We start from the raw sequence: 17022 nt of genomic DNA on the forward strand, positions 1-17022 counted from the left end.
CTTCCTTCCTTCCTTCCTTTCTCTTTCTTTCTTTCTCTCTTTCTTTCATTCCATCCATCCATCTATCCATCCATCTATCATCTATCTGTCTATTCTCTATTCATCCATCCATCCATCTCTATCATCTGTTTGCCTGCTTTTCTTTCTTTCTTTCTTTCTTTCTTTCTTTCTTTCTTTCTTTCTTTCTTTCTTTCTTTTCCTTTCTTTCTTTCCATCTGTCCATCCATCTATCATCTGTCTGTCTATCCTCTATCCATCCATCCATCCATCCATCTCTATCATCTGCTTGCCTGCTTTTCTTTCTTTCTTTCCATCCATCCATCCATCATCTGTCTATCTGTCTATCCTCTATTCATCCATCCATCCATCCATCCATCCATCCATCCATCTCTATCATCTGCTTGCCTGCTTTTCTTTCTTTCTTTCTTTCTTTCTTTCTTTCTTTCTTTCTTTCTTTCTTTCTTTCTTTCTTTCTTTCTTTCTTTCTTTCTTTCTCTTTCTCTCTCTCTCTCTCTCTCTCTCTCTCTCTCTCTCTCTCTCTCTCTCTCTCTCTCTCTCTCATCTATCTATCTATCTATCTATCTATCTATCTATCTATCTATCTATCTATCTATCTACATTTTTATTCAGGTAGTCCCAACAAATTTCTGTTGCCCAGTGAGACAGTTGTTAAGTGAGGTTTGCCCCGTTTTCCGACCTTTCTTGCCACAGTTAAGTGAACTACTGCAGTTATTTCTTGTCTTTCCTTCCAATGCTTTGGAGAATAGGTGGACCCCCTCTTCTTCGTGGCAGCCCCTCAGATATTGAAATGCTGCTAACATGTCACTCCCCGGTCCTTCTTTCCTCTAGACTGGCCACGCCCAAATCCTGCAACCGTTCTTCATGTGTTTTAGCATCCAGGCCTTTGATCCTCTCCGTTGCTCTTCTCTGCACCTTTTCCCAAAGTCTCAGCGTCTTTTTTGTGACCGAACCCGGGGGCGATGGGGCATTGCGGGTGTGCGGAGGAGGTCCTGACCGCTTCCCCTTCTCTTCCTCCCCTGCAGACAGCAAAGCCATCGTGGACGGCAACCTGAAGCTCATCCTGGGGCTGATCTGGACCCTCATCCTCCACTACTCCATCTCCATGCCCATGTGGGAGGATGAGGACGAGGAGGACGCCAAGAAGCAGACGCCCAAGCAGCGTCTCCTGGGCTGGATCCAGAACAAGGTGCCCCAGCTGCCCATCACCAACTTCAACCGCGACTGGCAGGACGGCAAGGCCCTGGGGGCCCTGGTGGACAACTGCGCCCCGGGTGAGCGTACGGGGGGGGGGGTGAGGTGGGGGGAGAGGGGAAGGGAGGGGGAGAAGCACAGGATGACCCCCCCCAGGAGAGCCTTACTGGACCTGATGCCCTGCAGATTGATTGAATGATTGATCGAATCTGGAGAGGTTTGCAATATATTTAGCCATAAAGGATATAGCCATTTGTCATCCATCCTTCCTTCCCTTCTCCTTCCTTCCTTCCTTCCTTCCTTCCTTCCTTCCTTCCTTCCTTCCTTCCTTCCTTCCTTCCTTCCTTCCTTCTTTCCTTTCCTCCCTTCCTTCCTCCCCTTCCTTTCTTCCTCCCCTTCCTTCCTTCCTTTCCTCCCCTCCATTCTTCCTTCCTTCCTTCCATTCTTCCTTCTCCCCTTCCTCCCTCCCTCCCTCCCTCCCTCCCTCCCTTCCTTCCTTCCTTCCTCCCTCCCCTCCATTCTTCCTCCCTCCCTCCCTCCCTCCCTCCCTTCTCCCCTTCCTTCCTTCCTCCCCTCCATTCTTCCTTCCTTCCTTCTCCCCTTCCTTCCTCCCCTTCCTCCCCTCCATTCTTCCTTCCTTCCTTCCTTCCATTCTTCCTTCTCCCCTTCCTTCCTTCCTCCCTCCCTTCCTTCCTTCCTCCCTCCCCTCCATTCTTCCTCCCTCCCTTCCTTCCTTCTTCCCTTCTTTCCTTCCCTTCCTCCCCTCCATTCTTCCTTCTCTCCTTCCTTCCATTCTTCCATCTCCCCTTCCTCCCTTCCTCCCCTCCATTCTTCCTTCCTTCCATTCTTCCTTCTCCCCTTCCTTCCTTCTTTCCTTCCTTCCTCATCCATCTATCCACCCTCCCTCTCCTTCCCTCTCTCTCTCTCCCTCTCTCCCGCTCTTCCTTCCTTATCATCCATCCAAAAGAATCTTAAGTCACTTTTTTTCAGTGCTGTTGTAACTCCAACAGTCACTAAATGAATGGACCACCTGTATTGTAAGCTCCCCAGAGATACCCTATAAATTTTATAAACAAACAAACAAAAAAATAATAATAAATAAGTGGTTTCAGCCCTTCCTTTGCTTGACAAGAAAGAAAATCGATAAGAAGGCTTATAAAATCCCGTTGGTGTGGAAAATTCTGGAAGGGACCAGATGCTTCTCCAGTGACGTTAGAAACAAAGCCCAGGGAGATTTTTTTTAAAAAAAGGGTATTTTTCCTCCACACATCCAGGCAAGGATTTACATATCCCGCTCTGGAATTTGCTGACTTCAGGGTTTGCTGGTAGCTGCTGCTGAGATGATTTAAATCAGTATTTCTCACTCTGGATAACTTTATGAAGGGTGGGGGGGGGAGACTTCAACTCCCAGAATTCCCTAGTCAGCACAGCTGGGCATTCTGGGAGTTGAAGTCCCCTCTCCTCATAAAGTTGTCCAGAGTGAGAAACGCTGACGTTTAAACTGTGAGATGGGCTTTAATTGCACAGTGCCGGTGGCCATCTTGACTTTTTTGACTCCCTTCCCCCCAGCAAGTGCCCCTGAATTCATTTTTGCCACTGTCCAGGTTCAGTTGCTATTTTCTCCTGGTCCAATGCTGGTTTTCCAAGGACTTTGATGCAACTTGTCTGTCTGTAAGAAAACCACCAAGCTCAGAGACCACGAAGGACCCCACACTCCACCTTCTCTTCCTCCTCTCCATAAACTCCCCCTCCCTTCTAACACTGATGATGTTCCCTAGTTGGGTCATGAAAGGTCCCCAAGAAAACCACCAAGCTCCCAGAGCACCAAGGACCCCCCCCACCACTATTATTGTCATCCTCTTTCTCCTTCTCTCCTCCTTCTCCTTCGTCTCCTTTTCCCTCTCCTTTTCCTTCTCCACCTTCTCCTTCTCCTCCTCCAGTGGAAGTTTTTAAGAAATTGGACAATTATTTGTCTGAAATTGTATGGGGTTTCCTGCCTGAGCAGGGGGTTGGACTAGAAGACCTCCAAAGTTCCTTCCGACTCTGTTATTCTCCTCCTCCTTCTCCTCCTCCCCTCCGTACACAATCCCCACTCTCTTCTAGCACTGATAATGTTACCTAGTTGGGTCATGAAATGTCTGCAAGAAAACCACCAAGCTCAGAGACCACCAAGGACCCCCCCAGTTCTTCTCCTCTTCCTCCTCCTCTCCCTCCTCCTCCCACTCCCCCTCCTCCTCTCCACAAATGCCACTTCCTTCTAGTACTGATAATGTTGCCTAGTTGGGTCATGAAACGTCTGCAAGAAAACCACCAAGCTCAGAGACCACCAAGGACCCCAGAGTTCAACCCTGAGCCAGAAATATTCTCTTCGGTTGAAATCTGCCAGGTTGGGACGCAAACCTGGTGTGTTGGCAGGGGACTGTCCATCGGTCCATCCTGGACCCGGCAAGCAGAAGAGTTTTGCCCTTCTCTTGCCTTTTGTTTGTTCTTTTGTCATTTTTCCTGCCCTTTCCTTCCTTCCTTCCTTCCTTCCTCTCCCCTCTGGCTGCACGGGTGGCCGGCCCTGGCCTTCCTAACCTAAACAATCTGGAAGCAGATTTATAGCCCTGGAGGATTTGCACACACGGACACACACACACACACACACACACACACACACACACACACACACAGAGCACTGAGTTTGGAGAGCTGGCCAAATTTGGACATGCTCAGAGGCTTCGCTGGATCGGTGTGTGTGCAGAGAGAGCCTGGCTAAAATAGAGTCACTTTGAAAGTGTTTCTCCACCTTCCAGAGGGGTCCTTGGTGGGGAGGGGGGTCAGAAAATGTACCCCTCCCTCCCTCCTTTCTTTCCCTCTTTCCTCCCTCCCTCCTTTCTTTCTTTCTTTCTTTCTTTCTTTCTTTCTTTCTTTCTTCCTTCCTTCCTTCCTTCCTTCCTTCCTTCCTTTCTTTCTTTCTTTCTTTCTTTCTTTCTTTCTTTCTTCCTTTCTTTCTTTCTCTTCACTCTCACTTGTTCTTTCTCACTTTTTCTGTCTCCTTTCTTTCTTTCTTTCTTCTTCCTTCCTTCCTCCCTTCCTTTTTCCTCCCTTCTTTCCACCCCTCTTCACGCTCACTTTCTCACTCTCTTTCTCACTTTTTCTGTCTCTTTTTCTTCCCTCCCTCCCTCTCTCTTCTTTCTTTCTTCCTTCCTTCCTTCCTTCCACCCCTCTTCACTCTCACTTTCTCACTTTCTCTTTCTCACTTTTTCTGTCTCTTTTTCTTTCCTCCCTCCCTCCCTCTTCTTTCTTTCTTTCTTTCTTTCTTTCTTTCTTTCTTTCTTTCTTTCTTTCTTTCTTTCTTTCTTTCTTCCTTTCTTCCTTCCTTTTTTTCCTTCCTTCCTTCCACCCCTCTTCATTCTCACTTTCTCTTTTTCTGTCTCTTTTTCTTCCCTCCCTCCCTCCCTCCCTCCCTCTTTCTTTCTTTCTTTCTTTCTTTCTTTCTTTCTTTCTTCCTTCCTTCCTTCCTTCCTTCCTTCCTTCCTTCCTTCCTTCCGTCCTTCCTTCCTTCCTTCCTTCCTTCCTTCCTTCCTTCCTTCCTTCCTTCCTTCCTTTCTTTCTTTCTTTCCTGTCTCTGCCATTCTTCAGCAAAGGAGCAGCTCATTTAACCAAAGGGTGGGAGACCCAAACATTTGGCCCTTAATTGACTCAGGGTGCAGCCTGCCTTCCCCCCCTCCCCCCGATTTTTGTCCTGAACCATTTCCCTGTAAGGTAGGCTGGGCTGAGAGAGAAGGACTCGCTTTAGAGTCAGCCAATTTCCAGGGTTGCAGGTGGATTTGAACCCAGAACCTAATCCCTGTTGGTTCTCATAACACACACACTCAACTTCACACCAGGGTCCCTTGCTGGCCGCATCCTGCATCCTTGCAGAAGGACCCCAGTTGATGGGGGTCTCTGCCTCCTTGCCCCTCTGACCCTCCCCTTTTCTTTTCCTTCCAGGTCTGTGCCCAGACTGGGAGGCGTGGGATCCGAGGCAGCCGGTGGAGAATGCCCGTGAAGCCATGCAGCAGGCGGACGACTGGCTGGGGGTCCCTCAGGTACCCCTTGGAGATCAGGGAGGGGGGGGGCTGGCTGGCTGGGGGCGGGGGGGGGGCAGAACATCCTGGCACCAGGAAGGGGAAACTCCCAGGGAAACGAGCAGGGAGGGGGGACAGCTGGAGCCCGTCTGCAGGCAGTGCTCCTGGGAGCTTTGCAAGAAGCAGGTGGAAATCCAACAGGTTCAGCCTCTCAGCTAACCATATATCACGCTTGCTGGGAAAAACGGGCTGCCCTCTCCGAATCCCCTGAAACCGATTCGTGTTCTCTTTGCAGGTGATTGCCCCCGAAGAGATTGTGGACCCCAACGTGGATGAGCATTCGGTCATGACCTACCTCTCGCAGTTCCCCAAAGCGAAACTCAAACCCGGAGCCCCCCTGAACTCCAAGCAAGTCTACCCCAAGAAGGCCAAGGCCTATGGGCCTGGTAAGCAGCCCTCGGGGGGGGGGGGGTTTGAGGGTCCCAGAGCCAAGAAGGGTCAAATGATGGGGGGGAATAGTTGCCTCCTCCCTCCCTCCCTCCCTCTCTCCCTTGCTTTGTCGTCTTGCTATTTTAGCAAGTCAATGAGCCAAGTTCCAAATTCCAGTATTCCCTTCCCTCCCTTCCCCTTCCTTCTTTCCTTCTTTCCTTCCTTCTTTCCTTCCTCCTCTCTCTCCTTCCTTCCTTCTCTCCCTCCCTTCTCCCTCTCACCTTCCTTCCTCCCTTCTTTTTTCCCCTTCCCTTCCCTTCCCTCCCTCCTTCTTTCCTTCTCTCCCTCCTTCCTTCTTTCTCTCCCTCTCACCTCCCTTTTTCCCTTCCCTTCCTCCTCTTCCTCTTCCTTTCCTGCTTCCCTTTCCCTTCCTTTCTTCCTTCCCCTTTTCCTCTTCTTTTCCTTTCCTTTCCTTTCCCTTCTTCTTCCTCCCCCCTCTTTCCTGCCTCCCTTCCCCTTTCTTCTTCTTCTGCTCCCATTCCTTCTTCTTCATTTCTCCTTCCCCTTCTCCTGCTCTTTCTCCTTCCCCCCTCCCTTCCCCTTCTTCCTCCTCCTCCTCCTCCCCTTCCCCTCCCTCCCTCCCTCCATCTCCCCCTCTTCTGGAGCTAAGGTTGCCCTTCACCCACTTTTCTCACCTTCCCCTAGGTATCGAACCCCACGGAAACACGGTGCTGAAACCAGCCCATTTCACAGTCGAGACTGTTGAGGCTGGCTTGGGAGAAGTGCTGGTGTACATTGAAGACCCCGAGGGACACACGGAAGAGGTATGCCACCCACTCCCCAACGCCCAGAGGGTGCCCCAGGCAGGGCCGGCCTCAACTTCCCCAGCCCCCCTTCCCAAAAGGCCCTACAGCTTCTGCCCAGCCAGGGAGTCTAACCGCTCTCAAAGCTGCAAAGAACAATTAACCTGTGGAACTGCTTGCCACCAGAAGTTGTGGGTGCTCCCTCACTGGAGGTTTTCAAGCAGAGACTGGACAGCCTTTTGTCTGGAATGATATAGGATCTCCTGCTTTTTTTTATTTTTTATTTTTATTTTTTAATTTGATTTATATGCCGCCCTTCTCCGGAGACTCAGGGCGGCTTACAATGCGTTAAGCAATAGCCTTCATCCTTTTGTATATTTATACAAAGTCAGCTTATTGCCCCCACAAACTGGGTCCTCATTTCACCTACCTTAGAAAGGATGGAAGGCTGAGTCAACCTTGAGCCTTGGCGAGATTCGAACCAGCAGAAATTGCAGGCAGCTGTGTTAATAACAGGGTGCACTAAACCCTTGTACTATCAAGGCTCTTACTCTGCTTGAGTAAGGGGCTGGACTAGGAGACCTCAAGGGTCTCTTCCAACTGTGTTACTCTATTCTTTTATTCTGCTATTGTTCTTCTGTTCTTCTTGTTATTCTAATAGTCTGATATTTTGTTATTCTGTTATTGTTAATATTATCTGTTATAGTTCTTGTTCTGTTATTATTCTGTTACTGTTATTCTGTTATTCTGTTATTCTGTATGAAAGGGTCTCCTGTTTAAGCAGGGGGTTGGACTAGAAGACCTCCAAGGTCCCATCCAACTCTCCTATTGTTCTTCTGTTGTCGTTCTGCTATTCTGTTATTCTGCTCGTAGCCCACCCATTTTTCCTTGGAGATCTTTTTTTTTAATTTTTTAATTTTGATTTATATGCCGCCCTTTCTCCGGAGACTCAAGGGGGCTTACAATGCGTTAAGCAATAGCCTTCATCCTTTTGTATATTTTATACAAATTCAGCTTATTGCCCTCACAAACTGGGTCCTCGTTTTACCTACCTTAGAAAGGATGGAAGGCTGAGCCAACCTTGAGCCTGGTGAGATTCGAACTTGCAGTAATTGCAGACAGCTGGTGTTAATCACAATGCTATCAGTCTGCCTCCTGCCCTGTGCAAAAATCTCCTCTTTGGATTTGAAATAAATAAAATGGGTTTTAATTCAATCCATCCCTTCCCACTGAGGGCTCCAAGAGTTGGAAGCTGCCATGGGCTGCCAGCTGGCAGGAAGATGACCGAGTAGCAAATCACAGAGTTGGAAGGGAGCTTGGAGCTCTTCTAGTCTAACCCCCTCCTCAAGCAGGAAAACGTAAGACCACCCCAGTCAAATAGCTGTCCAATCTCTTCTCAAGAACCTCCAGTGTTGGAGCACTCACAACTTCTGGTGGCAAGCTGTTCCACAGGCTAATTATTCTGACACTCAAAGACTCCCGTCCTGCCCTTCTCCTCTCCTCCCTCTGCCCCGAATGGCATGGCAGATCCCCGTTCCCCGCCATGCCCAGGGAAAAGGGCGCCCTCTTCTCTCACTGCTAGGCTGGGTTTGAGACCCTCAGCTGCTCCGACTGGCACCGCCGGGTGACGCTGGCATCCACCTGGGCCGTGACTCTGCAGGCATCTAGGGCGAAGGCGTGAAGAAGTCCGGAGCTTGTGCTGAGCGACAGACGGCAGCTGTTGGCACAAGCCTCTGGCACGGCTGGGTTAAAGCCCCCTCCTTGTTTCTTTCCTTTCCCCCCAGGCCAAAGTGGTTGCCAACAACGACAAGAATCGGACTTATTCGGTCTCCTACGTGCCCAAGGTGGCTGGCTTACACAAGGTGAGATGACTGTCCCGGGGCAGGTGGGGTGGCGAGAGGGACGGGGTGACCTCTGCAGAATGATCTCTCCCCTTAAAAAAACCCAGACCACATAATGCAGGTCAGCCAACATTCCGTTGAATGTCCATTCAATGTTACAACGGTACGGGGAAAAAAGTGATTGATGAGCAGTTTTCATTATTTTTTTTTGCTCCAAAAGACTCATTAGGGCTTATTTTCCAGATAGGTCTTATTTGGGGGGAAATACGGTACTCACTGCATCCCTCTGGCTGACGATTTTAACTGTCTGTTCTGCCCCAGCTACGGACCCCAAAGAACGCAGCCCACACAAAGTCCGTGCAAACCTTAGTTGACTAATGAAGGGCTACTAATGAGCTTTCCTAGTAGTTGTTCAAACACACGTACAGTTTAAATCCGTCTTTTCTGAACGAGGGCTGTTCGTTTAACTTCATTAACAGCCGACAAGAATCCAAAGAATAATAACTCAATTCTGAGGCACAGTCTTTCAGGTAACCGTCATCTTACTGTGTGGTTGGCAGAATGCCCAGAAGCAATTTGCAGGAAAACTGACAAAGAGAGAAACAAGAATCAAACGTTTCTGGAATCAAGACGCGAAGGAATGTGAATGAAGTTGTTTCCTGCAAATTGCCTCAGTCGGCGTCCTTCCTTAAATAGGCTAGGGGAGTGGCCAATTAGCTCCAAGCCTTACTCTCGAGGAGACCTCCTCCTGAGGAGCCACTCCTGCCTTTTGGCAGCTCTGCGCGCCCGTGCATCGAGAAGAGGCTCCTCCTCTTCTTCCTCTTCACCCATGGAAGCTTCTGGAGGTTCGGAAGGCCCTGGCTGAATCCCCACCTTTGGCACCACATCTTCTCCAGCCTCCTCACTGTCCGACTCGAGCGCCAGCTGAACAGGCTGCTGGCCAGAATCACACCAGCCTCCTCACTGTTGGAATCAGCTACTAGCTGCACAGGCCGCTGTGGCTTCTATTACGAGCATCCTGAAAATTCATGCTAGGGTTTATTTTCTGATTGGGCCTTATTTTTGGGGAAGCAGGGTATATACACTCCCCTCTGAGATGTCATTGTGGCTGCTTTTTTCGGCAGCTTTGTTGAAAAGTGGTATTTATTTCCAGTTTTCAGCCAAACCATCCCCTAGAGAACCATTAGTCCACTTAACGACCGCAGGTTTTGCTTAATGGCCAATGCAGAAAAGGTCGTAAAAATCAGGTTGGTCAGCCGCGAGTCTCGATTTATAACTGTCATGATTTATGCCCACGATGGGCAGGCCCCATGACGGTCGTAAGAGGATGTGTTTTTTCTGTCTTGCTTACGATCTTGCAACCGGGAAAGTCCAAGTCAGTTTCTCACTCTTTGCTGTTTTGTCCTGATTTTTCCCTTTGCTGTTCTCCTCCAGGTCACTGTCCTGTTTGCGGGCCAAAATATTGACCGGAGCCCCTTTGAAGTCAACGTGGGCATGGCGCTTGGGGATGCCAGCAAAGTGACTGCCCGTGGACCAGGCCTGGAACCCGTGGGAAACGTGGCAAACAAACCCACTTATTTTGACATCTACACCGCAGGTAAGGGGAGTTCAATCGCGTAGGGCAAGCAGAAAGAGAGCACATTGCTTTGCATGATACAGGTACTCCTCGACATACAACAATTCAATTAGCTATCGTTTGAAGCCACTAATAACCAGTCCTCAAACTTATGACCATCACAGCATCCCTACAGTCACATGAACAAAATTCGGGCGTGTTGATCATCGGCATGTATTTATGAGGGTTATCATATCCGGGGGTCACGTGATCGCCTTTTGCGACCTCTCCAGCCGGCTTCCAACAAGAAAACTCAGTAAGGGAAGCTGGATTCGCTTAACGACCAGCAGAGTCTTGTAACCGCTGCAGTGATTCCCTTAACGACGGTGGCAAAAACGGTCACAAAATCAGGTGTGACTTACTTAACCACTTCCTTGCTTAGCAATGGAAATTCTGGTTTCCCTCGTGGTCGTAAGTCGAGGATTACCTGTATATATTTTTTTGGGAGGGGGGTCAAAAGAAATCTCACAAGCAATTCAGACAGCTAATGAGTGATGCGGTGGCCTAGAGGTGGAGCTCTCGCCTCACAAGCAGGAGGCTGTGAGTTTGATCCTAGGTAGACGCAGGTATTTCTCTCTCTGGGCACAATGAGAATAAATCTGCTGTGAACTCTGCATTGGTGACAGGAAAGGCATCCGGCCAGTAAACATTCGGCTCCATTCAGTTCCCCCAACTCCACCCCACAAGGAGTTACGGATTCATTAAAAGACAAAAAATAAATTCAGGCAGCTAATGGGGGTCTTCCGTCTACAGGGGCAGGGGCCGGTGACGTGGGGGTGGTGATCGTGGACCCCCAGGGACGCCGTGACACCGTGGAAGTGGTCTTGGAAGACAAAGGCGACAACATTTTCCGCTGCACTTATCGGCCCATCCTGGAGGGTCCTCACACCATCTACGTGACCTTTGCGGGGGCTCAGATCCCCAAAAGCCCCTTCACAGTCAATGTGGCAGAAGGTAAGACCACCACCCCTTCTCCCCTCCCCAGCTCTTCTGGGGTTCCCTCTTCCTCCCCTCTGTCTCCTTTCTCTTCCCACTGACCCTTCCCCGCCGTGCTTGTTTGCCATCTCTAATGACCTCCTGACCACTAAACCAGCAGGCCCCCCCACCTCCTTGTCCCGTGGAGACCTCCGGCCAAGCTTATCCAAGCAAAGGACGGCTAGAGGTGGCCGTTAGAAGATCTCCAGATCTTCTGGGTGAAGTCCCAGGTCCAAACAGGAGGCTGACTCAGGCGGCTAAACGGATCCGGTTGATGCCTCTCTGCCAAATCTACCTCGCAGAGTTGTTGTTTTTCGAGGGAGACCCTCTGCTTCGCTTGGGGCAGGGGTCAGCAACCTGCAGCTCTGGAGCCGCATGTGGCTCTTTCACCCCTCTGCTGCGGCTCCCTGTCACTCAAAATATGCATCACAACCGCCAATGTGCGACACCCGCCGGCACGCAATTTATTGAGCTTTTCAACCTCCGGTAGGCCAACCATGGATAAATCCAAGAAAAGGAAAGTTTCAGAAGAAAACAGAACATTTAATTCAACTACGTATGATAGTTTTGTGGCCGCTCGAGAAATAGTTAGGCACGGGAAGGGTTTTGTGGCTCCCAGTGTTTTCTTTTCTGTGGGAAACGGGTCCAAATGGCTCTTTGAGTGTTTAAGGTTGCAGATCCCTGGCTTGGGGAGAAGGTGCGACATGAGTGTGGATGGTTGCCAGACACAGAATTGCACCGTTATCTTAACAGCGGTTAACGTTTCCGGTTTTGCAGACGGGTTTGGTTTGGGAAGAGGGGATGGTTTCCACGCGAACGGCAGCTCCATTTGTGCGAGTGGTGTGCGTGGACGTCCACGGCTCGCACAAACGGAACTTTGCGCGCGCACATAGTTGCCCACTGCTTAGGAAAGTGCAGCTGCGCACGCCGCTGGCTTTGGCAGCCCCGTTCGGAACAGGACACGGCCCGGGGTTCTGGACCCCTGTTTTAAGGGGTGTTCCTCTTTCAAAACTATGCCCCACCCCCACCCAGTGGTGGGTTTCAAATTTTTTTACTACCAGTTCTGTGGGCGTGGCTTAGTGGGCGTGGCAGGGGAAGAATACTGCAAAATCTCCATTCCCTCCCCAATCCAGGGGAAGGATACTGCAAAATCTCCATTCCCTCCCCAATCCAGGGGAAGGATACTGCAAAATCCCCATTTCCTCCCGATCAGCTGGGACTCGGGAGGCGGAGAATAGATGTGGGCGGGGCCAGTCAGAATTTTTACTACCGGTTCTCCGAACTACTTAAAATTTCCGCTTCCAGTTCACCAGAACTGGTCAGAACCTGCTGAAACCCCACCTCTGCCCGCCCCCCTCTTCCCCCCTGTTTCCATGCTGGAGAAGAAAAGAGATTTCTTAGCATGACGGAGACCCATCCTACTGATAAAAGAGAATACAGGTAGTCCTCAACTTACGATGGTTCATTTAGTGACCATTCAAAGTTACAACGGCACTGAAAAAGGGGACGTGACCGTTTTTTCACACTTATGACGGTTGCAGCGTCCCCGTGACCCACCTGGTCAAAATTCCGATGGTTGGCAATGAGGTTCATATTTATGACGGTCCTGAGGTCACGTGATCCACTTTTGCGACCGTCTGACCAGCAAAGTCCACGGGGAATCCAGATTCACTCAACAACCGCGTTACTGACTTCACCATTGCAGTGATTCACTTAGTAACCATTTTACTGACTTCACCATTGAAGCGATTCGCTTAAAAACCGTGGCAAGAGAAGGTCATAAAATGGGGCGAAACTCACGTTAACAGTTTGCCTTGCTTAGCCACGGCCAACTTGGGCTCGATTGCGATCATAACTCGAGGACTTCCTGTGTTTGTGGCTCAGGGTTGGACGGTTGGGGAAGCTGGCTGGGGAATTCTGGGAGTTGAAGTCCACACACTTTCACGTTGTCGAACCTGAGAAAGACCGATTCAGAGGAGTTTAAAAAGGCTGTGTGTGAATTTGTGCAGCAATTGAGGTAGTCCTCGCTTTACGACCACAACGGAGCCCCAAATTTCTGTTGCTAAGTGAGACATCTGTGAAGTGAATTTTGCCCCATTTTACGACCTTCCTTGCCACCATCATTCAGTGAATCCCTTCAGTGGTTAAATTAGAAACAAGGTCGTTAAGCGAATCTGGCTTCCCTGGGGACTTTGCCCGTCAGAAGGTCGCAAAAGGGGGAAATCACGTGACCCCTCCCTGGGGACACCGTGACCGTCATAAAGTTGAGACAGTTGCAAAGCATTTGAATTTCTATCGCGGGATCACGGAGGAATGCTGCAACGGTCATAAGCATGGAAAAACGGTCGTAAGTCACGTTGTAACGTTGAATGGACACTAAGTGAACTGTCGTAAATCGAGGACTACTCATCCTCTTCCTAATCCATTCTTCTGGCCCTCTCCGTTGTCCCCAAATACAGACACCATCATCCCCGGCTGCAAGATTTTGGTCTTTGTAATCCAAGTGGGGGAGCAATTTTAGCTCTGCTTTGCTGCCCCCCCCACATCCCGGGACTTTCTCGGGGGCTGGGGATCAACCCGGGAGCGGCCCATCATCCCCTGCTTTCCTGCAGGGAAAAACAGGAACCGCTGACACATGGCTGCTTCCTGCATCCTGCGACTCCACCCTGCACAAATATTTTTCCTAGATTTCCAAACTTTCTCCCGGAAACAGCTCGGCGTACATTCAAAGCTGCTGTTTTTCACGTCCGTTTTATCGCTTGCAAAACATTTCCCCAAATTACAGGCAGTCCTCGACTTCCAACGCTTCATTTAGTGACCGTTCGGAGTCACTAAACGGGGCTGAAAAAAAGTGCCTTAGGACCAGGTTTTGACACCACCGTTGCAGCCTCCCACGCGGTCACGCGATCCAAATTCCTTTTTGCGATCTTTCTGATGAGCAAAGAGGGACGTCGGATTCACTTAACGACGGGCAGACTCCCTTGCGGCCGTAAGTCAAAGACTACCTGTACGTGAGCCAGATCACCCTTCTTCTTTGGGAGTCCAGTGGAAAATCTCAACTGGTGTGCATTTTTTGTCCGGGTGTAAAATGCATTTCTCATGTAAGAGGTTCATGTAGCAAGAAGTTTTATGAAAATAAACTTGGAGCAGCTTACACCTAGCTGAAGAAACTCCCTCTATACATGCTCAGAGGCAACCCTAAGCTTAGACTCAGCTGAAAGGACTTCTATGACAGGAGTCCCTAATCCAGGGGCCGCATCCCGAATACAGGTCCTGCCCTGTTTGAAACTGGGCCGTGGAAGCAGTGGTGAAATTCAATTTTTTTTACTACAGGTTCTGTGGGCGTAGCCTGGTGGGCATTGTGGGCGTGGTTTGGTGGGTGTGGCAGGGGAAGGATACTGCAAAATCCCCATTCCCTCCCCACTCCTGGGAAAAGGATATTGCAAAATCCTTATTCCAGGAGTGAAATGCTCCCGGTTCGGACCGGATTGCCCGATCCAGTAGCGATGGTGGCGGGTGGTTCGGAGAACCGGTAGCAAAAATCCCTCCCCCTCATGATCAGCTGAGGGGGTCATCAGAGGCTTTTTTTTTTTTAATTTTAAACTCATTTTTTCTACTACTTCTTCGGCTGAAAAAATGCTTTTAAAAGGAAAAAAAAAGTCTCTGATGATCGTGTGGCTCAGCTGGGATCGTCAGAGGCTTTTAAAAGCATTTTTTCTACAACCTCTTCGGCCAAAGAGGTTGTAGAAAAAATGCTTTTAAAAGTAAAAAAAAGCCTCTAACGATCAGGCAACTCAGCTGGGATCGTCAGAGGCTTTTAAAAGCATTTTTTCTACAACCTCTTCTGCCAAAGAGGTTGTAGAAAAAATGCTTTTAAAAGTAAAAAAAAAAAAAAAGTTGGCTACGTCCACCCAGTTACATTACCCCCCCCCCCCACCAAGCCACGCCCACAGAACCGGTAGTAACAAATTTTACATTTCACCACTGCCCCATTCCCACCCCACTCGGGGGCCAGCCAGAGTTGGCATTTGCTGGTTCTTTGAACTACTCAAAATTTCCGCAGCTGGTTCTGCAGAACCTGTGAGAACCTGCTGGATCTCACCCCTGCGTGGAAGCGATGGGTGAGCTTGTGCAAGCGGCGAGCAAGTGCGTGCACGCTCACAGCTTCCGTTTTGCGAACGGTGGGCACGCGTGCCCACATCGCTCATGCATATGGAGCTGCATGTGCACCCAGGCTCGTCCATCGCTCACGTGTAAACCTTCCTTCTCCCTTCCCACCTGCCACAATCCCCCTGGGCTTCCTTGCCCCCCTGGGGCTCATTCACTCCCCCCGTACTAACCCTTCTCTCTTCCCTCCGGCCCCTGCAGCGCGGCCTCCTGCCCCCCCCGCCCGGCGTCTCCCCCATTCAGATCATCCCTCAGTCCGTCTGTACCCCGCCCGCCGATGCCAAGAAAATGCCACCCCCCACTCTGCCCAAGCCGCACAAACCAAGTTAGTATAAACCCACTCAGCTTACCTTCTGCATTTGAGCGTCCTTGGCATGGGTCGATCCGATGAGAGCATGGCATGGGTGAGTTTTCCGGCGATCCTGGTTTTCCTTCCGACGCTTCCTAGCCAGGATGGTGAACCGGGGTTAGATGCAAAGGTTGCCTGGTGTTTTTAAAACAGATGTTTAACCCTGGCAGAGTTTGAGATGTTGGGAAATGTTTGCACGATCCGGGCATCCTCACTCTGAGATGGGCGGACTTCAACTCCCAGAATTCCCCATTCCTGGGGAATTCCTGGGGAATTCTGGGAGTTGAAGTCCACAAGTCTTAAAAGTTGCTTAAAGCAGGGTCCCCATTTTCAGGCTGCGGCCCATTTTGGAACCATTGCACAGCTTCACTTGTACGAGTAGCGGGTGCTCACACATGCGTGCAAAGCTCCATTTACAGGCGTGACGGGTGCTCACACAGAAATGGAGTTTTGCGCACTCACACACACGGCTGCCGCTCGCGCCACGCCCCTTCCCCTCACCGTGCCGGTTTGCCAAGATTGGGGGCTGCTGGCTTAAAGTCCTGATCTAGGATCAGGGCCCCAGAAGCCCATTTCCTTGACGGGAAGAGCTGTGCCCGCATGGGAAGCGGAGTCCTGCTGGGTCAGAATGATGGGAGGATGGAAAAAATCGAGTTTGGTAACCTTCCATGGGCAGCTTGCAATACAGGTAGTCCTCGACTTATGACCGTTCTTATGAGCATTCAAAGGTTACAACGGCACTGGAAAAAGTGACTCGGGACCTTTTTTCACACTTACGACTGTTGCAGCATCCCCTGTGATCACGTAGTCAAAATTTGGACCGTCTTGGCCACAGACTCGTCTTTATGACGGTGGCCGGGTCCCCGGGATCACGTGATCCCCTTTTGCGACCTCCTGACGAGCGAAATCCACGGATTCACGCCGGATTCGCTTAACAACCGTTCGGCTCATTTAACAACGGCAGGGATTCGCTTAATGACTCCGGCAAGGAAGGTCGTGAAAGGGGACGACAGTCGCTTAACGACCGTCTCACTTTGCAATGGAAATTTTGGGCTCGATTGTGGTCGTAAGTCGAGGACTCTCTGTGTCCTGGTGGCTTTGCTTGGAAAAAGGAGGGTGGGGGGCTGGCATGATTCTACTTCGCTGCCTGTTTAGGGGGTGGAATGCAACAAGGGGCGTTTCCCTGGCACGCGTGCGTTGTGCTCTTGGCTGGTCGTGTGACTTCGTGCCCTGCATCGCATGAGCTGAGGAACCTCCCCCCAACCCTGGCATGGTGCACAGCAGACCCGCCATCTTTGGGGGCCGACCCCTTGGGGGTGGGAGGGGCCCGCTCCTTTGGCCTGCTTTGCCCTCCTCTAGTTCTCTTTCTCACCTTCTCAGTCCTTCTCTAACCCTCAATAATTGCTAATCCAATCATAACTTTCCATCCCTCTCTTTTTCTTTTTTCTTTTTTTTGGGGGGGGGGGGTGCTGGAAAAATCCTTCTCTCTTCCCATCTCCTTCCTTCCTTCTTTCCTTCCTTCCTTCCTTCCCTCCCTCCCTCCTTTCCTCCCTTCCTTCCTCCCTCCCTTCCTTTCTTC

The 17022-nt window shown here is 50.3% G+C and overlaps 1 protein-coding gene across 2 annotated transcripts in view; it reads left to right on the forward strand.

Annotated features, from left to right (window-relative positions):
- FLNC (filamin C) overlaps nucleotides 1-17022 on the forward strand; it is a 90547-nt gene that overhangs the window by 23432 nt on the left and 50093 nt on the right. The window contains exons 2-8 of one of the 2 annotated variants that reach the window (XM_070947825.1): nucleotides 1044-1292; nucleotides 5188-5285; nucleotides 5560-5710; nucleotides 6399-6517; nucleotides 8281-8358; nucleotides 9772-9934; nucleotides 10706-10906. In XM_070947825.1, the coding sequence (XP_070803926.1) occupies nucleotides 1044-1292; nucleotides 5188-5285; nucleotides 5560-5710; nucleotides 6399-6517; nucleotides 8281-8358; nucleotides 9772-9934; nucleotides 10706-10906 (1059 nt within the window). Of the gene's footprint in view, nucleotides 1-1043; nucleotides 1293-5187; nucleotides 5286-5559; nucleotides 5711-6398; nucleotides 6518-8280; nucleotides 8359-9771; nucleotides 9935-10705; nucleotides 10907-15342; nucleotides 15420-17022 lie in introns of those variants that run through there. The other variant, XM_070947826.1, reaches the window with a different exon arrangement.

The sequence above is a fragment of the Pituophis catenifer genome, unplaced genomic scaffold (genome assembly GCF_029215685.1).
Source record: "Pituophis catenifer annectens isolate HBS135680 unplaced genomic scaffold, rPitCat1.0.hap2 SCAF_7, whole genome shotgun sequence".
NCBI lineage: Eukaryota > Metazoa > Chordata > Lepidosauria > Squamata > Colubridae > Pituophis > Pituophis catenifer.